This window comes from Myodes glareolus, chromosome 25 (assembly GCF_982192425.1).
Source record: "Myodes glareolus chromosome 25, mMyoGla1.1, whole genome shotgun sequence".
NCBI classification, from domain to species: domain Eukaryota; kingdom Metazoa; phylum Chordata; class Mammalia; order Rodentia; family Cricetidae; genus Myodes; species Myodes glareolus.
In genome coordinates, this window is record NC_142050.1 from 1,148,946 (window position 1) to 1,172,036 (window position 23,091).

The window sequence follows — 23,091 nt, forward strand, 5'->3', positions numbered from 1 at the left end:
TGGCCTCATTAGAGAAGCAAAGGCTCAGAAGGACAGAAGGAACAATGAGAAGAACCAATGGAATTGGGTGTCTTAAAGTACAGGAGAGAAAGTTGTAAGTAAAAAAATGAAGTTTTGAACCCGAGTAACTTTAAAGCCTAACAATTTCCAGTGAAATGTGAATGAGTGAGATGAGGTGGGAATTGATCAGAAGGTATTTATTAAATTTTTATTTAGAAAACAATATCCACATGAAATAGTAGAGAGCCCATAGAACATTGGGATCAGATGTTTGTGAATGAAGAATATAGATTTGAAATTTGCAGCTTTAGGGATAACTAAAAGCAGGGTATTAAAGAGAAGAGAAATCCAAAGGAAAGACTTTCCATTACAAATCAATTTAGACAATACCCAGGAGAACCAGAAGACCACAAAACAAACAGAAAAAGTAGAGGAGTGAGAGGGCTAAGGTAATATTGGGCAAAGAATACCAAAAGAAGAGTTTCTAGGAAAGGGGCGTGGATCATTTATGTGACATGTTACAGAAAGGTAAAGGAATTAGGAATAAGAATAGTAGGTTGGAGTGAGGGCTTTCAGGAATAGTATTTCTGTAAGACATTTGGGATAGAAATGTGATTGCTGGCAGTAGTTGGTTGATTTACAGGGAATATCAACAGCAAATTTAAGAGATGAGGCTAAGAAAGCAAGTGTAGTCTTCTGTCACTCATGATGGGGAATGCCATCTGAGAAATGTGTTGTTAGGTGCTTTTGCCATCGTGTAAACATCACTGTGTACTTAGACAAACTTGACTGATACATTCTACCATATGCCTTGTATGCATAATTATATAATGCCATTTTATACAATTGGTGAAGCAGTTGGTCTATTTACACTAGCATCATCTTGTGAATTATGACCTTAACAAGGCCATAATGACACTAGACCAGCCATTCTCAACCTGTGGGTCATACCTCTTTTGGTGAATGGCCCTTTCAACAGGGATCACCTAAGACCATTGGAAAACAGATATTTAACATTATGATTCATAGCAGTAACAAAATTACAGTTAGGAAGTAGCAGTGAAAATAATTTTATGGTTGGCATCTCCACAACGTGAGAACTGTGTTAAAGAGTCACAGCATTAGGAGGGTTGAGAACCACTGCACTTGTTGTGAGATATTTGCACTGTGTGAAGATGTATTGCTGTGCTTGATGGACTAAGAAGTTGAATGGCCAATAGCTAGGTAGGAAGTATAGGCAGGACTTCCGGACAGACATAGAACTCTGGGAAGAAGAAAGGCAGAGTTGCGAACCAGACTCAAAGAGGAAACGGGGTGCAAGATGGAAGAGAGGTAACACCATGTAACAGAATGTAGATTAATATAAATGAGTTAATTTAAATTATTAGAGCTAGTTGAGACAAGCCTAAGTTAAAGACTTTCATAATTAATAGGAAATCTCTGTGTCATTATTTGTGACCAGCGAAAAAGCTTGATACATATACTAGACGATAGAAAATTTTCAATATTGCTAAGTTTTTCAGATATTTCTTTGTATTATGCAGACCGTCAAACCTGTAACCACATTAAAAAGCTAACTAGAAGGAAAGCAGAGAGTTTTCAGTGCCAGGAGCTAATAGGAAATTAGAATGGAATTGGAGGGAGAATGGAGAACTCAAGGTCACAAAGGTTGCAGGTGCAAAGAAAGGGGCAATCTTAGAACTAGGAGAGGCTTTAGGGAGAGTATTTTGTATTGCATCTTTTTGTTTTGGTGCGTGTGCTACTTATGATTACTATTGTTGTGATGAAGCACCATGACCACCTGATGGTAGTGTTGCCTGCCTTTAATCCCAGCACTTGGGAGGTAGAGGCAAGTGAATTTCTAAGTTCCAGGACAGCCTGGGCTACACAGAGAGTTTCTGTCTCAAAAAACCTGGGAGGGAAGGAAAGGAAAGGGAAGGTGAGGGGTCCAAAGGGGTGGTTAGGGGAGGGGAGGGGAGGAAAGGGGGAAGAAAGACCACAACCAAAACAATTTGGAGAGGAAAGGGTTTACTTCAGTTTACACTTCCAGGCAATAGTCCATCAGTGAGGGCGGGAGCCTGGAATGAGTAGCTGATGCAGAAGTCATGGAGGTGCTGCTTACCATCTTGTTCCTCAAGGCTTGCTCAGCCTGCTTTCTTATAGAATCCTGAACCACCAGCACAGGGATGGTACCACTTGCAAGAAACTAGGCCCTTCCCTCATGAATCACTAATTAAGAAAATGCCTTACAGCTGGATCTTATGGAGGCATTTTCTCAGTTGAGGTTCCCTCCTTTCAGTTAGCTTGTGTCAAGTTAACATAAAACTAGCCAGGACAATTTGGTTTAGCTTTTGGTTTTTGAAGGTCTCATATAGCTCATGTTGAGCTTGATCTTGAACCTCCTGTTTCCATCTCCTTAATCTGGAAGTACAGTTGTATACCACGTTAGATGACTTTCTGTTATACCTTTTATCAAAATTATAGAAGCTACCGTATTTTCCAGATAAGCCATTGTAAACCTAGTCTTTAAAGCAGTTAAATGATTTGACCTGTCATCAACGACCTAACCATAAGGAGGATATGGAATATGTCTTGAATATTTTGGGTTACTCCTTTTCTTCTGAAATTATGAACCAAAAAATGCAGAATTAGAATAGATTTGCTGAGATCATTTTATGTGCCAACAAGTATTTGAGAGACATTAAAACCCTCACGAATAAAATACCCAGTCCTCCTGTTTCTTTATGCTTAGCTGATCAGAATAAGTAGAAGGATACTTGCTGTGCTTTGGTTAAAAACTTTTAAAACTGCCTTTTCTGAACAAACTCCCTATTATATCAAAGCAAAACAACTAAGTTTGTATAGGGGGAAAAATATTATCTCTACCCAGCATGTCTTTAGCTGGTAATTTTCTGAACTTATTTCCCAAAGGCCTGTAGGGAAATTTTAATGCATTACCTTCCAGTGTTCAATAGTATTTTTAGCTATTTTCCATGCTAAAGGTGGCATACAAGCAGATTTTCATCTTGCTGCAAATATGGTCACCTTACTCCATCCCATTTTATGAGAATCTCTACAGATGCCAGCTGTAACAGTGGTTCCCTTGGCCACTCATCAAACTCATCTGGGGACCTCTTGCACAGCAAACTACCTGTTTGTCTCTGTTCAAACAAGGTCAGCATGCCTCTCAACAATGACTTACCTGTCCTCTCTACATAGACCTTTTGAACCTTCAGCATATTGTTTTAGAAGATTCCCCTTCCCAAGAAAGCAATAAAAGTTTCAGTCCCAAAGAACTTTATGTGTTTGTATTCATTGGTGTGTCATGAAAAGTATAAAATTATTTAGATGAAATTTCAACTTTGATTACCTTTTACAAAATAAAAGCTTTTTTATTTTAACAAAATAAGAGCCTCTAAATCGTATTCACATCAGATCCTAAATGAGAATCTGGGCAGAATTTCAGAATAGATATGGTGTGCATTTGTCTTCTTTGTTTTATGTGAGTAGTATAACTGACTTCGTTCAGGATCTAGGCATGATGAAAATCAGTCAAACTGTCTGAATCCAGTTACACTGCTTTGCTGGGGATCTCGAGTCACAATCTGTAAATTTCCTAATATATTAACAGTAAGGAGAGAATGTATATTTACAGTACTTAGCATAGAAGTTCTGACCAGTGCACAATGTGTGACTTATTGTATTGCTCTGGGGGTCACAATCCTTTAAGAGTTTTCATGACAAACTGAGGCTGTCCTGTGTTCTTTCTAATGTCTCTAGACACAGTGCAGACATAGGAAAACTGAGTCAAAGGCCAACCTGGCCTATATTGCAGGCCCTTGTCAAGAAAGGAGGGAGAAAAATCAAGAGAAAATTTTAAAGTTTAAGCATTAAATAACTATAATCTTTTTGAATATCTAAGTAAAGTTTTATTTAGGTGTGGGAAATTGACAAAGTATTTAAGAATTTGTTTTTAAAGTTGAGGATTTACTTCCTTTAGCCAAAGAAACTCATTATTAGTAAAACAAGAATTCCCAACCTTAAAAATCAAATCATTGCTACTTGATGCCTCTTATCATTTAAAATACATTTGTGGTGATATTTTGTTTGTGCTGTAACAACTAAAGCATGCCTGAAGATCAGAGTGCAGAGCTTGCCACACTAGTTAGCCATGGAGGTCAGGTAATGGTTCCACACACCTTTAATTCCGACATTAGGGATGTGGAGACAGGAAGAGTTCAAAGCCATCCTGTGATATAAGAAATTGATCTGGTGGAAAGGGGAAACAGAACCTGGCTGTGGTGGCTCACAGCTTTAATCCGATACTTGGGAATTACACACCTTTAATCCTAACACTAGGGATGTGGGGACAGGAAGAGATATGGCTGGACAAAGAAGGAAATATAAGGTGGGAGGGGACCAGAGCTCAGGCATTCAGTCTGAGGACTTGTAGGGACAGGATACCCCATTCGGTCTAAGGATTTCGTAGAGGTAAAACCTAGGGGCTGGCTGCTCTGCTTCTCTGATCTTTCAGCTTTCACCTCCTAATATCTGACTCCGGGTTTTTCTTACTAAGACCAATTAGAGTTTGTGCTACATACATTTATATTTTAATTTAAATTTTTTCATATACTTTAATTTTACATTAAAATACATTTAGATACATTGTATCTACTATATATTTTTGTTATGCCAGTCATGTACATTTAATTTTTTAATATGTAACGTGAAATAACCCAATCTATAATTGTGAGTTGTTTCTTTTAAAAGAAAGCTGTTTTAGCTTTTAGTAAAACATGGAGGAGATTTGTTTGCTGAAAATGAAAATAAAGATACTCCTTGTGATTGTGCCGAAAAACAACACCACAAAGACCTGGCCCTCAGTCTGGAGTCTCAGATGGTGTTCTCTCGGGACCCAGAGGCTGAGGAAATAGAAGCCGAGTATGCTGCATTAGATAAACGAGAGGTAAGGTGATTTCTTTTCTTTTCTTTTCTTTACTTAATTTTTTTTTTCTTTAACTCAGTGTGGGTGGTCATCTTGCAGTATGTTAAATAACCTCATCAGTACTCATTTCATAGCCATAAGCATAAAAATACGTCTAGAAGACCTGGGTGTTGAGTCTTCCCTTTAACATGTTTATATGTTTACTAACATGTAAATAAATTTGTTGATGTTTAAGTCCTGTTACCACTTACCCAGATAACCTCATGGTTCCATTCTCTGTTAGTGTTTCCCTCTCACACAGATTACAGTTGACAACATAAAAGCTTTGGTAACTCCCACCTGAAACACAAAACAAAAGGAAAATGTAACAACTGAAAACCCAACCACTGCTCTGTGCCATCCATGTCCCCCTTTTGCTGTAGTGTCATGTCCCTGACCTGTACCTGCCAACTCCTTCAGCCTGTTTCCTCTTCCTTCCCCTGCGTTAGGCCAGTCTCTTCTTGTAGAATGGAACTGTACTTGACATGGAATCACATGTTGATCAGTTTTCCATTTCTCTTCATCTTTCCTGAATGCCTCACAGTACTTCACAGACTTGCCTACTGCCTTCCTGAAGAAATACCGCCCTTGGCTTCAGACATTTTCTTGCTTTCCTTGTCTCAATAAACATTACTTTGATCTATTAGTGGCTCAAACGTAAATGTGGCAGACATTCTTGATTTTCATATCTCCTTTATCATTGCAAATTACATGCAAACAACCAAGAAATCATGTTGCTTTTACCTTCAAAAACATGACCTGAATCTTCATCCCAGTTTGTATTCCTGTGCTCTGAACCGAACCACAGCATGTTCACTTCTCATCCCAGCGGCTGTCATAGCTCTTTACTGGTCTCCTCCCCTCCATTATGATCACTTGAGAATCTGCTTGGTACAAAGGAGGTAAAATGACTTTAAAAAAAAAAAATGCATCATTGTTTGAACCATTTAGTGACTGTATTATTAGTCCCTTTTGGTATCTTACTAAATAAAATTATACATACATACATACATACGTTTACTTTGCTCATAGTATCAGGTTGAACTCTTCCATTGTTACCCACTTCAGTTTAAAACTACAACAGTTTAAAAGATTAATGTATGTAGACTCTTAGCTATCTGAAATCTAGACCCTCTGTATGTTGTCAGGATTGCAAGAAAGACTAATTTTATTATTTATTTGCATTGTTGGCTTCTGGATAACACTGACCTGTAGAGTTGTTGATAAATTTACAATTTCCTCTTTGCTTAGTTGATTTAACATAAAGGAGGTAAAATGATTACTAATCTGAAAAGGAACTTTTAGGAAATACATGCAAGAAATATACAACTGGCACCACTGGGAATACCTGAGTCCTATTGCTGAGGCAGGTTGCAATCCTATGAATGCATGGCCGAACAGGGAACACACTTTGAAGAAGCTGTGTGATAGATTATATGTAACTTCTGGAACAAATTCTGTGGATTTAACTATGAAAGGATGTATTATATTTTTCAGGGAAATGTGTGTTTAATAATTAGCTTAACAACAAACTTTGGACACTTTTCTAATGACACTTAGGATTAAGTTGCAGTTTTCATTTAATGATATCCCCACATAGAACCATGGGTTAAATTTCCATTTCTTTGTAATTTCATGTGATCATATGATCACAGCCATGGCAGGAATATACACAGATGAAGTAGGGTGTTTATGGCGTGTGATAGAAAATGTCTTTAACCTAAGTTTGCTCCTCAGTATTTAATTGGAAGAGCTCTAAAGACTGTGCACATTGCCACTGTTAATAGTTCCTTAACATCCTAGTGATTTTTATTTTTAAAGTGTATCATTCTGTTGCTTTCAAATAATCCTCAACATTTTGCCTCTTACATATTTTTATGTTATTGTAATGATATTACATATTTTCTTTTCCTTTTTTTTTTTTTTAGTTGTTTTGTTTTGTTCGTTGGTTGGTTTTTTGAGACAGGGTTTCTTTGTGTAGCCCTGACTGTCCCACAAATTGCTCTGTAGAACAGGCTGTAGAACTCGCTGAGATCTGACTGCCTCTGATATCCAAGTGATGGAATTAAAAGCGTGTACCACCACCGCCTGACTCACGTATATTATTTTTAACAGTTCTTATTCTTAACTCTTTGAATTTTTGGAAACTCAGGGAAATCATTTTAAATGAATGGTGAATGATGTAACATGATGGTATTGCATAACTGTTGATATATATTTGAGCTACTGGTGTTTGTTCTCATTTTCAAGTAATACTACAGATGGCTTGTTTTGTTTGCATCGGAATAGAATTCTACCATGGATTAAAACATGAATATTCCAAAGGAAAGCTTATGACACCAAATTGTTAAGTTATATGTAGTTTTATATGTAAAAGGAAGATACTATTTTCAACCTAGTGAATCCGAAGACCAGCTTTCTAAAACCTTACCAATATTAAGTATTATCTTGTTTTTCTAACCTTGGATAAATTGAGAGACAAAAGTTTGCACCTTTTTGAAAGTTTGTGTTTTATAATTCTTTATCTATGGGTTTTCAAATTTTTCTGCATTTTTAAAATGGTACACTTTTCATAAAAAAGTAGACTTTTATATGTTTGAGTTCTACCAGTCTTTACAAAACTAACATATTTGTTACCTTTTATGTGATTGCTAGAAGACATATAGATCATGAAGTGAATTGTTTTACCTCAGAAATTACCTTAGTGAACAGCCCTACTCACGTGCTTTATAAGAACTGATGAAGTGGGATTAGAAACAGTATCAGATTGTAAATACTTGTAAATCAGCTCCAGTAGATGAGATACACCTTATTCCCAGAACTCTAACTCTGCTGCCAGACCAGATTCTCAGTTGGTTTGAGGCTTTTGTGGATTTTTTTTCTTCTTCCAAAACATTTGGCAAATCCTACATGTTTTTAAATGTGATCTTTAGTTCTCTGTTTACTACTAGACGCTGGTTACTGTTTAGTTGTTTAGTTCCTGAAACTGTGCCTCGTGGGCATTCATACATTCACACACGACGGACTCACATTAGTAGTAAACTAGATAAAATTATATGAGAACTGTAATAATGCTTATTACTTAGTGGTTCTGTTTTTATTTATGTAGCTTTTTATATAGAACCCATTATTGTTGTACTGTAGCGTACAGTTTTGGTCTCCCATTGTAATCCCTTGTGGTTTAAAGTGGACCCGTACAAGGATATACTGAAAGCCATGGTAGTGGAGTTAAAAAGGTCCTTCCACATCTGAACTGAAACTGAAATATTAAATAGAATATAATAGCCAATTTAACGTTGTTTCTTTTTCTTTCCAAAGCCATATGAAGGATTAAGGCCTCAGGATCTCCGCAGACTAAAGGATATGCTTATTGTGGAGACTGCAGACATGCTCCAGGCTCCTCTGTTTACTGCTGAAGCGCTACTTCGAGCTCATGGTAATGAGAAATGTCTTTTACCTCTAAGAACTCATGACTTTTGAAACTTCAGAGTTAAACATGGCCATTTCTGAGTTTTAATATGAAATTTTTTAAATGAACTCACATAGTTTCTGTGCACATGTTGCTCTAGTAGTCACCACCCTGTAACACTTCACATTTGATGCATGAAGTGGCTATAAATCAAAAAGAAAATTAGAACTTTTTGGACTGAACTGCTGAGTAATTTTTGTTGAAGTCATTCACAAATTGTATAGCTCAATTAAATTGTGTTATCAATTATGTTTATTCAGAAGCTGTTTCTCACATGAAATGTACAATTGAAATTAATATTTGAGAACATACTATCTCTTCTAAGTTATTTTTGTTTTTTCATTCTTTAACTTATTGCTTTGGTTTTTTTTCTTCTTCTTCTTAAAGATATAATCAACTAAAAAAATTTACCCAAATTGTTCTTTGACATCTGTGATTCTTAGCAGTCACTTTGGAAGTTTTTCCATGCTGGGTTATACTCTCCATGCAAACTTATATTTGCTATTTTATCTGGCTTAAAAGAACAGCATTTCCTGACTTTAAAATAATTTTTAAAAAGAAAGGTGTAAGGAGTCTTACTCTATCCTGCCAGCCAGCTCCCAAATAATGACACGGAGACTTCTTACTAATTTGGGCTTAGCTTAGGCTTTTTTCTAGCTAACTCTTATAACTTAAAATAACCCGTTTCTGTTAATCTACATGCTGCCATGTGACTTGTGAATTTTACCTCTCCTCCTGCATGTCCTTCTTCCTCTATGTCTGGCTGGCGACTCCACCTTTCTTCATCCCAGTGTTCTCTCTCTGCTGCCTAGCTATTGGCCGTTAAGGTTTTTGTTACATAAATCACAGCAATATATCTCCACACAGTGTACAAATATCCCACATTTCCCCCTTTTTGTGTAAATAAAAAGGAATGTAATCAGTCTTTCTCAGTCCCACCAGCCAGCTCCCAAATAATGACACAGACTTTTTATTAATTATGAAAGCTTGGCATTTATCTTAGACTTGTCTTAGCTAGCTCCCAACTTAAATTAATCCATTTATATTAATCTATGTTCGGCCACATTGCATTATCTCTCTTCCATCTTGCACCTCCTGCTTCCTCTCCACATCTGGCTGGAGACTCTAACTTTCTTCTTTTCAGAATTCTGTGTCTCCCTAGATGTCTGGCTTACACCTCCTGCCTAGTTATTGGCCATTCAGCTTTTTATTATACAAATCACAGCAATATATCTAGACACAGTGTATAAATATTCTATAACAGAAAGGTAAGTGCCGAATTTTAGCAAAATACATTTTAAAACAGAATAGTAAATATTCAATTCCAGTTATTTGAAGCTCTAGTTTGAAGGATGATTAATAAAAACTCAGGGTCAGAAATTGGGGTTCAACCTGAAGATCCAAAAAGCAAAGCAGCCAGCCGCTGGCTCTTACGTCTACCTGAAATGGCGATCCTGCCTCTAGGAGTCTCCCTAGATTGTGTTAAGAGCTGTTTCCTCCCGTTTTATAATCCTCTCTAGGGCTGGGATTAAAGGCATGCATCACCTAGTTTCTATGGTAACTTCTATGGCTACTGGGATTAAAGGTGTGGTTATCATAACCTGGTCTGTAAGGCTGCCCAGTGGGACTGTTTTACTCTCAGATTTTCAGGCAGTCTTTATTTATTAAAATACATTTGAAATGCCACTACACTAGTTGTCTATTTTTAACAAGAGGTCTTTATCCTGAACACCAGAATAGAATGTTACTTGGTTACTTCCCAAAATGTTTGTGTCATCTTTTGTTCATAATAATTTCAGCACTTGGGAAGCAGAGGCAGGCAGATCTCTGTGAGTTCAAGGCCAGCCTCTTCTACAAAGCTAGGAATTCCAGGACAGTCAGAGCTGTTACACAAAGGAACCCTGTCTCAAAATAACCAAAAAAAAAAAAAAAAAATCAGAACTCGGTGTTTGATTATGGATTAAGGACCACTGTTGCTAGCTTGTTGGCTAACCCTCCGGAATCACACCATTAGCACTAGTGCTTGCATGGTTCTATCATTTTTTTCCTTCTGAACCACAGTATTATGTACCAATGACTCCTAAATTTACTACAAAAAGAATGGTCTGGGATATTAAACATAGATTTCAAGGCAAACTTCAGAGAATCAGAATCTTGAGATATGAGGTCGAGCTCAGAAATAAATATTTTTAAACAAGTTTGCTAAGTGGACTACTGTGAAACCAATAGTTTTTAAAATGACCTGATAATAGCTACAAATCTATAGTCTTGACTGTAACCAGGTTTTCTAAACTGTATGTCTAAGTGCTTATCAGTCATTTTCCATACTACCTAACACTATGCTCTGTTAACTACTCACTGATAGGTGGCAGAAATTTGAATGTCACCCTCATGGTGTTATCTCTGGGCAGTTCCCATCACTTCTGTTCTTTTTTTTTTTTCAAAGTTTATTAAATTATGAAAGTTTCTATTTCCGCCCCTTCTCCCAACACCCTCCCACTTCCCCCCTCCCCCTCCTCCTCCCTCTCCATCCCTAAGAGCAGTCAGGGCTTCCAGCCCTGTGGGAAGTTCAAGTTCCTCCCCCCTCCCTCCAGGTCCAGGAAGGTGAGTATCCAAGCAGACTGGATCCCAAAAATCCAGTATATGCAGAGGAAACAAGTCCCAATGTCATTGTCAATGGCTTTTCAGAAAGGCTCCGGGCCAGCCACATTCAGAGAATCCGGCCACATTCAGAAAATCTGGTTGGATCACATGCTCGTTCAGTCCCAGTCCAACTGGCCTTGGTGAACTCTCATTAGATCAGTCCCCTTGTATCAGTGGGTGATCACACCCCTCGCGGTCCTAGGTTTTTTTTCATGTTCTTCCTCCTTCTGCCCCTCATTTGGACCATGGGGGGCTCAGTCCGGTGCTCCAATGTGGGTCTCCGTCTGTATCGCCATCCATCGTCGGATGAAGGATCTATGGTGATAAGCAAAATCTTCATCAGTATGGTTATAGGCCAAGGCCGGTTCAGGCACCCTCTCCTCTGTCCAGAGAACAATCTGGGGATCTCTCCTTGGACCTGGGATCCCATTTATAATCAAGTCTCTTGTAAACCCTAAAATGACTCCCTTAGTTGAGATATATTCTTCCCTGATCCCATATCCATCCTTCCTCCCTCCCCCCATCTCAGTCCCCCGAGTTTTCCCCATTCCTCCCCTACTCCCTTCTCTCTAACCCTCTCCCCTTCCAACAACCCTCCCACCCCCCCCCCATGCACCCGAGGTTCTGGGACTCTTGTCTATTTCCAATCTCCAGGAGGATAAGTACATGATTTTCTTCAGGTTCACCCTCTTATTTAGCTTCTCTAGGATCTCGAATAATAGGCTCAAAGACCTTTAATTATGGCTAGAATCCACTTATGAGTGAATACATACCATATTCCTCATTTTGGGTCTGGCTTACCTCACTCAGTAAAGCGTTTTCTGTGTCCATCCATTTGCATGCAAAATTCAAGATGTCATTGTTTTTTACCGCTGAGTAAAACTCTAGTGTATATATGTTCCACACCTTCTTTAACCATTCTTCTATTGAGGGGCACCTAGGTTGTTTCCAGGTTCTGGCTATTACAAATAGTGCTGCTATGAACATAGTTGAACAAATGCTTTTGTAGTATGATAGGGCATCTCTATCATATCATTCCAAGAGTGGAATTGCTGGGTCCTGAGGGAGGTTGACTCCCAGTTTCCTGAGAAACCGCCACACTGATTTCCACAGTGGCTGCACAAGTTTGCATTCCCACCAACAATGGATGAGAGTTCCCCTCTCTCCACATCCTCTCCAGCATAGGCTATCATTGGTGTTTTTGACTTTAGCTAATCTGACCAGTGTAAAATGGTATCTCATAGTTGTTTTGATTTGCATTTCCCTGATCGCTAAGGATGTTGAGCATGACCTTAAGTGTCTTTTGGCCATTCGGAGTTCTTCTGTTGAGAATTCTCTGTTCAGATCAGCACCCCATTTTTTAATTGGGTTAATTAGAGTTTTATTGTCTAGTTTCTTGAGTTCTTTGTATATTTTGGAGATCAGGCCTTTATCTGATGAGGGGTTGGTGAAGATCTTCTCCCAGTCAGAAGGTAGCCTTTTTGTCTTACTGACGGTGTCCTTTGCTTTACAGAAGCTTCTCAGTTTCAGGAGGTCCCATTTATTCATTGATTCTCTTATTGTCTGTGCTACTGGGGTTCTACCTAGGAAGTGGTCTCCTGTGCCTATGTCTTGTAGACTACTTCCCACTTTCTCTTCTATCTGGTTCAAAGTAGTCAGATTAATGTTGAGGTCTTTAATCCATTTGGACTTGATTTTTGTGCCTGGTGATAGATATGGATCTACTTTCATTCTTCTACAGGTTGACATCCAGTTATGCCAGCACCATTTGTTAAAGATGCTTTCCTTCTTCCATTGCATACCTTTAGCCCCCTTGTCGAAAATCAAGTGTTCATAGGTTTGTGGGTTAATATCTGGGTCTTCTATTCGATTCCATAGGTCGACTTCTCTGTTCTTCTGCCAGTACCAAGCTGTTTTCAATACTGTAGCTGTGTAAGAACCCAGCCTCAGCTTATCGTCTTTGTTCCATTCCCACTGATGACTGGAGTTTAGACTTACTAGTTTTCAGCATTGTATTACCCTGGACTAATCTTTAGTTTTGTTTTCCTTTCACCCAGTACATTCTTTGTGTTGTTTTAAAATGCAAATCTGAGCCCATCATTGCAGGAATGCACACTCTTCACTGGATGCCCAGACTTTAAACCCATCCAGTTTTCTAAAGTAGACCTGTGACACCAGTTTCTTCATCTGAGCTGTTAGACTCTCCAGTTCTTTTACCATGTATCTCAATTTGTCCTTTAAAGCCATCTCTTCTAAGAATTTCTCTTACCTTTCATTTTTGGGGGACTTCTTGTTTCCATTATATTCTATACACAACACACACCCACACATACATACATACATACATGCATGCATGCATGCATGCATGCATACATATCTTACACCAGTGGTTCTCAACCTTGCTAATGCTGAAAACCTTTAAAGCATACAGTTCCAGGTACTCATATGTTGGTCCATATGTATGTGGGTGGACCTGCCTGGAGGTGGATAGGGAAGCAGTGTCTCAGTTCCTAAAAACATCAGAAATAAATGGTTTCCAGTGGTGTTTGGTGTCTCCCCTAAGGGAGTCACAACCCACAGGTTGAGAACCAATGTCTTACACACTCAGACTAAAATAGTAAATGTCTTTATCTGCATTTCTTCTTTATTAGCCTGGAAACGACTTTGTGTGTGTGTGTTGTGTGTGTGTGTGTTTCCATAATACCAAAATATATATTAATCTCAGGAAATAGTTGTGAAATGAATAAACATATTTGAATTTTATTTTTTAGATGTTTTAAAAATCTGTGTTTTGCTTTAAAATTGTTTTTCATTTATCATCTTTTAAATTCCAAAGAAAATCCTGGGTCAAAAAACTTAACTTTAGAAATTCCTTTTGGGACTGGAGATACATCTCAGTTTATAGAGTCCTTGCTTAATGAGACAATTTAGTAGCAGAATGGTCTCCTTTTACCTGACAATAATGCCCAAATATGAAAATTTGTATAGAATCCTGTAATTTAGGATTTAAAATCCTATAACTTAGGAGGCAGGTATGTCAGTATGATAAATTCAAGACTAGCCTAGGTTACATAGGGAGACCCTGTCTCAAGATAACCATAAAGCACCAAACTAAAATAGAAATAAGAAATGCCTTAAATTATGTTACCATGTTTCTTTAGAGTCAGGCTCCTAGCGCCATTAAATATATTCTATCCTTTTGTTTAACCTCTTTCACACAAAGTATGTGCAGTTTAATGTAGTGCATAAAGCAAGGTATGCTATCTTCTACCTGTTATCTCAGCACTTAAGAATGAAAGATAGGAGGATCACTGTGGGCTACATAGTAAGGTTCTGAGCAGTCTGATCTACAGAGTTATAGTCTATTTCATAAACCTAAAAATAAAAACCGCAAAAATAGTTTGAAGAAATAAAATGCAAACCTGGCTATTCATCAGTGGGCTCATCATATGGCATTATCTTCTTTCTCCCAGTCTGTTTGTTTTCTATGGTTTTAGTTACCTATCCTCAGCTATAGCTCATAATTATCAATGAAAAGTTAAAGGATCAAACTAAGTTTTTAATTGCACACCATTCAGAATGGCATGAGATTTTACACCCTCAGGCTCAAGGTGCAAATCAGTCTTTTGTCCAGTCTCTCAGACCTGTATGCTGTACTCACCCTTCATCAGTTAGTGGCCATCTCCACATTAGATCAGCCTTTACAGTATTTCAGACGTAATGCTCAAGTTCCTAATGCTTTACTTCATCATAGCATAGCATACTGATGTTGGGAGTTTTGTTAGAGTACATCGCTATACCTATCCAAGTAGTTGTTGGTAATTTATAAACTGAACTTTATCGTGCGCGTCTGGGTGTGTTAAAAAAAAAAACAGTCCTTGGTACACATGCACTTAGAATTACATACATATGGTCAGTACTATCCACAGGCTTCTAATGAAAATCTTAGGACTTGTCCTCAGTAGGTAAGGAAGAACTACGTTAGCACTTAGGATCAGCTAGCTGTTGAAACATCTCTTAATCTTATTACATGATTCAAAGCATTTCTATCTTGAAACAACAGAGCTTCAGGGATACCAAAACATGACATCTGGAAATGGTTTATCTCCATCCTAGCCAACCAGTCAGAAAGAGAAGAATAGTGTGGTTACATTTTTGAGCCGATCCCAAATGTGTTAAATGTCATTCCTACACATATTTCACTAGCCAGATTTCAGACAGGCAGCTACTCCTAAGTGCAGAACTGCTCTTTTGCAAATAGTCATCTTTGCCAGATACCTATGTTCTCACAACTAAACTCGAATTAAATTTATCTGTTCGGCATTTGCCCTTTCTATGATAACTTTTTGTTGTTTGCTTTTTATTTTGGTGGGTTTTTTTTTCTTTTTTTGGTTTTGTCGTTTTATTTTTGTCTTTTTGTTGTTGTTCTGGAAACAAGGCTTTTAATTCAACATATAAGGCCAACAAAGGGGAGAGGGTGCTTTAGAAAATATCACCCAAGTGAATTAATGGTGAATCTGAATCTTGTGCTGTTTTTTATTTTTTATTGATTTTTATTGAGCTTTACACTTTTCTCTGCTCCCCTCCCTGATTCTCCCCTCCCCACTTCAACCCTTCTCCAAGGTCCCCATATTCCCAATTTATTCAGGAGATGTTGTCTTTTCTACTTTCTACTTCCCATGTAGATTAGATCTATGTCAGTCTCTCTTAGTGTCCTCATTGTTGTCTAAGTTCTCTGGGATTGTGGTTTGTAGGCTGGCTTTCTTTGCTTTATGTTTAAAAATCACCTATGAGTGAGTACATGTGATAATTTTGTCTTTCTGTGTCTGGTTACCTCACTCAAAATGTTTTCTAGCTTCATCCATTTTCCTGCAAAATTCAGGCTGTCGTTACTTTTCTTTGCTGTATAGTACTCCATTGGGTAAATGTACCACATTTTCCTTATCCATTCTTCGGTCGAGGGGCATTTAGGTGGTTTCCAGGTTCTGCCTATGACAAACAAAGCTGCTATGAACATATTTGAGCACATGTCCTTATGGCACGATTGAGCATCCTTTGGATATATACCCAAAAGTGGTATTGCTGGGTCTTGAGGAAGGTTATTTCCTAATTTTCTGAGAAATCGCCACACTGACATCCAAAGGGGTTGTCCGAGCTTGCATTCCCACCAGCAGTGCAGAAGTGTTCCCTTTTCCCCACATCCTCTTCAGCATAAGCTGTCATCAGTGTTTTTAATCTTAGTCATTCTGACAGGTATAAGATGGTATCACAAAGTTGTTTTGATTTCTAAAGTTCTTAGCTTCCTGATAGCTAAGGAAGTTGAACATATCGTTAAGTATCTTTTGGCCATTTGAAATTCTTCTGTTGAGAATTCTCTGTTTAGTTCAGTACACCATTTTTAATTGAGTTATTTGGAATTTTAATGTCTAATTTCTTGAGTTCTTGATATAGTTGGAGATCAGTCCTTTGTCTGATGTGGGGTTGATGAAGATTTTTTTTCCCATTCAGTATGCTGCCTTTTTGTCTTATTGACTCTGTCCTTTGCTTTACAGAAGCTTTTCAGTTTCAGGAGGTCCCAGTTGTTAATTGTTTCTCTCAGTGTTTTTGCTGCCAGGGTTATATTAGGAAGTGGTTCCCTGTGCCCATGCGTTCAAGGGTACTTCCCACTTTGTCTTCTATAAGGGTTCAGTGTGACTGGCTTTATGTTGAGGTCTTTGATCCATTTGGATCAAAAAAGTTTTGTGCATGGTGATAGATATGGTTCTATTTTTATTCTTCTACTTGTTGATATCCAGTTATGGCAGCACCAGTTTGTTAAATATGCTTTTTTTTCCATTTGATATTTTTTTGCTTCCTTGTCAAAGATCAGGTGTTCGAAGATGTGTGGATTGATATCCGGGTCTTCTATTTCGTTCCATTGATTCTCCTGTCTGTTCTTATGCCAATACCAGGCTGTATTCAGTACTGTAGCTCTCTAGTAGAGTTTGCAGTCAGGGATTGTGATGCCTCCAGTTCTTTCATTGTACAGGATTGTTTTGGCTATCCTGGATTTTTTGCTTTTCCATATGAAGTTGAGTACCGTTCTTTCGAGGTCTTTGAAGAATTATGCTGGGATTTTGATGGGCATTGTGTTGAATCTGTAGATTGTTTTTGGTAAGATTGCCATTTTTACTATGTTAATTCTGCCTACCCAAGAGCATGGGAGATCTTTCCACTTTCTGGTGTCTTCTTCAGTTTCTTTCTTCAAAGATTTAAAGTTTTTGTCATACAAGTCTTCCACTTGTTTGGTTGGAACTACGCCGAGATATTTTATGTTATTTGTGGCTATTGTGGAGGGTGTTGTTTTTCTGATTTCTTTCCCAGCCCTTTTATCATCTGTGTACAGGAGGGCTACTGATTTTTTTTTTTGTAGTTAATCTTGTATCCTGCTACATTAACAAAAGTGTTTATGAGTTGTAGAAGTTCCTTGGTAGAATTTTTGGGATCGCTTATGTAAACTATCATATCATCAGCAAACAGAGTTTGACTTCTTCTTTTCCAGTTTGTATCTCCTTGATCTCCCTTTGTTGTCTTATTGCTCTAAGCTAGCACCTTAAGAACTATATGAATAGATATGGAGAGAGTGGACAACCTTGTCTTGTTCCTGATTTCAGTGGAATTGCTGGGAGTTTCTCTCCATTTAGTTTGATGTTGACTGTTGGCTTGCTATATATTGCCTTAATTATGTTTAGGTATGTTCCTTGTATCCCTGCTCTCTCCAAGACCTTTATCATGAAGGGATGTTATATTTTGTCAAAAGCTTTTTCAGCATCTAATGAGATGATCATGTGGTTTTTATTTTTCAGCTTGTTTATATAGTAGGTTACGTTCACAGATTTTCATATGTTGAACCATCCCTGCATCTGTGGGATGAAGCCGACTTGATCATGGTGGATGATGGTTCTGATATGTTCTTGGATTCGATTTGCCAGTATTTTATTTAGTATTTTTGCACCAATATTCATGAGTGAGATTTGTCTGTAAATCTCTTTCTTAGTAATGTCTTTTTGTGGTTTGGGTATCAGGGTAATTGTAGCCTCATTGAAAGTGTTTGGCAATGTCCCTTTTGTTTCTATTGTGTGGAATAATTTGAGGAGTATTAGTATTCTTCTTTGAAAATCTTGTAGAATTCTTAGCTGAAACCATCTACTCCAGAACTTTTTCAGTTGGGAGACTTTTGATGACTTTTTCTATTTCTTTAGCTGTTTTAGGTCTATTTAATTTGCTTATCTGTTCTTGATTTAATTTTGGTAAGTGATATTTATCCAGAAAGTTATCCATTTCCTTTAAGTTTTCCAAATTTGTGGAATACAGGTTTTCAAAATATTGCCTGATGATTCTCTATATTTCCTCTGTCTGTTGTTATGTCCCCCTTTTCATTTCTGATGTTGTTCATTTGGATATTCTCTCTCTGCCTTTTGTTTATTTTTGTTAAGGGTTTGTCTATTTTGTTGTTTTTCTCGGAGAACCAACTCTTTGTCTCATTGATTCTTTGTATTGTTTTCTTTGTTTTTTGTTTGTTTGTTTGTTTGTTTTTTCGGCTCTCAATTTGATTATTTCCTGCCATCTAGTTCTCTTAGGTGAGTTTGCTTCTTTTTGTTCTAAAGTTTTCAAATGTTCTGTTAATTCACTAGTGAGGGATTTTTCCAGCTTAAGATGTAGGCATTTAGTGGTATTGAATTTGCTATTAACACTGCATTCATTGTGTCGCATAAATTTGCGTATGTTGTGTGGTCATTTTCATTGAATTCTAGGATGTCTTTAATTTGTCCCTTTATTTCTTCCTTGACCCATTGATGATTCAGGTGTGCATTGTTTAATTTCCATGTGCTTGTGGGCTTTCTGGAATCATTGTTGCTTTTGAATTCTAGTTTTAAGCCATGGTGATCCGATAAGATAGTTTGTGTTATTTCAATTTTTTAGTATTTGTTGAGATTTGTTTTGTTACGGAGTATGTGGTCAGTTTTTGAGAAGGTTCTATGAGGTGCTGAGAAGTAGGTATATTCTTCTCTATTTGGATTGAATGTTCTATAGATGTCTGTTAAGTCCATTTGAGTCATAATATCTGTTAGTTCCCTTATTTCTCTGTTCATTTTTTGTCTGACTGACCTGTGAGTGTGAAATGTGGAAGGGTTTAATGTATGATTTAAGCTCTAGAAGTATTTCTTTTACATATGAGGGTGCCCTTGTATTTGGGGCATTGATGTTCAGTATTTAGATTTCCTCTTGATGGATTTTTCCTGTGACTAATATGAAATGTCCTTCTTTGTCTCTTTTGATTGATTTTTGTTTGAAGTCTATTTTGTTAGATATTAGGATAGCTACCACAGCTAATTTCTTAGGTCTATTTGATTGAAAATTTTTTTTCCCAACCCTTTATTCTGAGGCAATGTTTGTTTGAGGTTGAGGTGTTTTTCTTGTATGCAGCCGAAGGATGGATTCTGTTTTTGTATCCAATCTGTTAGCCTGTGCCTTTTTATAGGTGAGTTGAGTGCATTTATATTAAGAGATATTAAATACCAGTGATTGCTATCTCTTACTAATTTAATTTTTGTTGTTGGTGATGTTATTTTGTGTTTTTTTTTCCCTTCTTTGGGATTTGCTGTTGTGAGATCATCAATTGTCAGTGTTTTTGTTGGTGTAGCCAACTTCCTTGGGATGAAGTTTTTTTCTAGTGTAGGGCTGGGTTTATGGCTAGGTATTGGTTAAATCTGGTTTTGTCATGGAATATCTTGTTTTGTCCTTCTATGGTTATTGAAAGTTTTGCTGTTGATAGTAGTCTGGGTTGGCATCTGTGGTCTCTTAATGTCTGCATAACACTTGACAACGACCTTCTTTCTGACTTTCATTTTCTCCATTGAGAAGTCAGGGGTAATTCTTATACGTCTGTCATTATATGTTACATGACCTTTTTCCTTTGTAGCTCTTAATATTCTTTCTTTATTCTGTATGTTTAGTGTTTCGATTATTATGTGGCAAAGGGACTTTTTTTTTTTTTGGTCAAGTCTATTTGGTGTTCTGTAAGCTTCTTATATCTTCATAGGCATATCTTTCTTTTTGTTGGGAAAGTTTTCTTCTATGATTTTGTTAAATATATTATCTCTTCTTTTAAATTGATTTTCTCCTTTGTCTTTACCTACTATGCTTAGGTTTCGTCTTCTTAGGTTATCCTATATTTTCTGGATACTTTGTATTAAACTTTTGTTAGGTTTCATGTTTTCTTTGACTGATGAGTCTGTCTCCTCTTTTGTATCTTTAGTGCTTGAGATTCTCTCTTCCAACTCTTTTATTCTGCTGTTTATGCTTGCATTTGTGGTTCCTGATCATTTTCTTATAATTTCTGTTTCTATAATTCCCTCGGATTGTGTTGTTTTTTTTTTTATTGCCTCTATTTCAGTTTTCAAGTCTTGAATAGTTTCTTTCATATTTGATTGCTTTTTCTTGGTTTTCTTTAAGGTATTCGTTGATGTCTTCCAATTTTTTGTTTTGTGTTTTCCTCCATTTCTTTGAGGGAATTTTTCATTTCCTCTTTAAGGGCCTCAAACGTTCTCTTAAAGTCATTTTCTTCTTCATCATCTGTATTTGGTTGTTCAAGTCTTGCTGTTGTAGCTGTTCTAGATTACTGTTGTCATGTTGCTCTTTGTGGTGTTGCTTGTGTTCTTACCTTGTCTACCCATCTTTTCCTCTGATTGGTCTAGTTGGGGCTGTCTGTGTCTCTGTTAATCAGTCTTCCAGGTGCCAGTGGATCTAAGGCTCAGATGGTTGTTCCTCATGGTGCAGTCAGTGCCACGGTTACAGTTACCCCATTGGTCACTCCTTGTTTTTCGAGGTCACTCAGTTATCCCAGGGCTTCCTCTGCCTGCTCTGGCCTAGGTTGCCAGCTCAGACCTGTTTCTGTAAATGTCTCTTGTTTTGATCTGCTTCTGCAGAGGTCCCTGGATTGGGGTTGGTCCCACAAAGTTTCTGGCTCAGGCCTACTCCATCAGAGGTCCCAGACTCATGTCCGAACCTCAGAGGTCTCTGGTTCCTGCCTACTCCCTCAGAGGTCACAGACTCTTTCCCGGACCTGCAGAAGTCCTGACTCAGGCCTAGTTTCTTGGAAGTCCTAGACTCATGCCTGGACCTGCAGGGGTACTGGCTTAGTTCTACTCCCTCGAATGTCCCAGACTCACACCTAGAACCACAGGGGTCTCTGGTTCCTGCCTACACCCTAGTAGGTCCCAGACTCACACCTGGACCCACTCCCACTTTCTCAGGGGTTGATCCCCTGTACCTGCTCCTGTGGAGTTCACTATCTAATGTCTGCTCTGGCCTAGGTTGCAGATTCAGTCCTGTTTCCATAAATGTCCCTAGTCTGGATCTGCTCATACACAACCTGCTCAGTCCTAAGTCACTGGCTCAGTCCTGCTCCCATGGAGCTCCCTGCTTCTGGCCTGCTCCAGCCTAGGTCGTTGGCCCAGTCCTGCTTCCGCAAATGTTCTTGGTCTTCATCCGTTCCTACTCCCATGAAGTTCATTGTCCCAGGTCTGCACCTGGCTCATTCCTACACCTGTGGAGTTTGCTGTCCAAGGCCCACTCCAGCCCAGGTAGCTGGCTCAATCCTGCTTCCACAAATGTCCCTGATCTGGATCCACTAGAAATTGGTTTTTTAAGTAGTACTATATTCAGCCTTTTTCATCAGTGGGATCATCAGTCAGCTCCCCAATAATGATATGGAGACTTGTTATTAATTATGAAAAGTTGGCTGATAGCTTAGGCTTGTTTCTAACTAGCTCTTAAAGCTTAAATTAACCCATTTCTGTTAGCTTGCTTTCTGCCTGTGGCTCTGTTACCTCATCTCTGTAGTGCCCATCCTGCTTGCTCTCCATCTCCTTGGTGTTTGCCCTTCTTCCCAGCATCCTCTCTGCACCAAAAATCCTGCATTGCTATTGGCCATTCAGCTTTTTATAAAACCAGTCAATGTGACACATCTTCATACTGTACAGAAAGATTCAAAAACAGTACATCCATGAATAGATTGAAACTTTAATCCTGGAAATGCCTCTGTTGGAGGATGAGGGCCTGGTTTTCCTCCCGTCTGCCCAGCTAGCTTACACCTGAAATAACCAAACAGAAACTGTATTCATTAAATCGCTGCCTGACCCATTATCTCTAGCCTCTTATTGGCTAACTCTCACATCTTGATTTAACCCATTTCTATTAATCTACATATCGCCACGTGACAGTGGCTTACCGGGAAAGATTCAGCATGTCTGACCTGGCAGCTCCATGGCGGCTCTCTCACTCTGCTTTCTTTCTCCTAGAATTCATTTCTGTCTTCTCCGCCTACCTAAGTTCTGCCCTATCAACTAGGCTAAGGCAGTTTCTTTATTCATTATCCGATGAAAGCAATACACAAACAGAAGGAACTCCTACACCAATTTACCATCATTAGGGACTATATAAGATTCATTAATTGAGATGAGTTTTGATTGGTTGAGATGTCTGCATCATGTTCTGAGCTCTCCTCTGGTATTTTAAATTCATTATTTACTTGTTTGAACCAGATTTGCTTTCCAGCTTAAAAGAAGTATCTTTCTCTTGCTACCAAAAGCTTTATTTAATAAGCATCATTTTGTTTATTTTATGGATCATTGCTGTTGCCAATTCTACCTCATACAGCCTGTGTCTAACTTAAAGTTACGAAGATTTTATCATAACTTTTTAGTTACGAAATTTTGACAAGTTTGACTGACTGACAGATCTCCTAGTTAGTTGGTTTGTGGTTAAGATTTTGCTCTGTACCCTTGGCTAGTCTTAAATATGTCACAATCGTCCTGTCCCAGCCTCCCCAATATGGGGGTCACAATTGTAAGTCACCATGTCTGACTCCCTCTGTGGTTTTTTTTTTTTTGTGTGTGTGTGTGCTTCACAGCCTCTTTCTGAAGCTGTAGCTAGTGATCAGTCCTTGGACCCC

General features: G+C 38.1%; 1 protein-coding gene across 6 annotated transcripts in view; it reads left to right on the forward strand.

The window, feature by feature from the left end:
* Ankib1 (ankyrin repeat and IBR domain containing 1) overlaps positions 1 to 23,091 on the forward strand; it is a 119,526-nt gene that overhangs the window by 48,595 nt on the left and 47,840 nt on the right. For all 6 annotated transcript variants that reach the window (XM_048436478.3, XM_048436487.3, XM_085683711.2 and 3 more), the window contains 2 exons: positions 4,784 to 4,966; positions 8,303 to 8,420. In XM_048436478.3, coding sequence (XP_048292435.1) covers positions 4,784 to 4,966; positions 8,303 to 8,420 — 301 coding nt within the window. The remainder of the gene's footprint in view (positions 1 to 4,783; positions 4,967 to 8,302; positions 8,421 to 23,091) is intronic.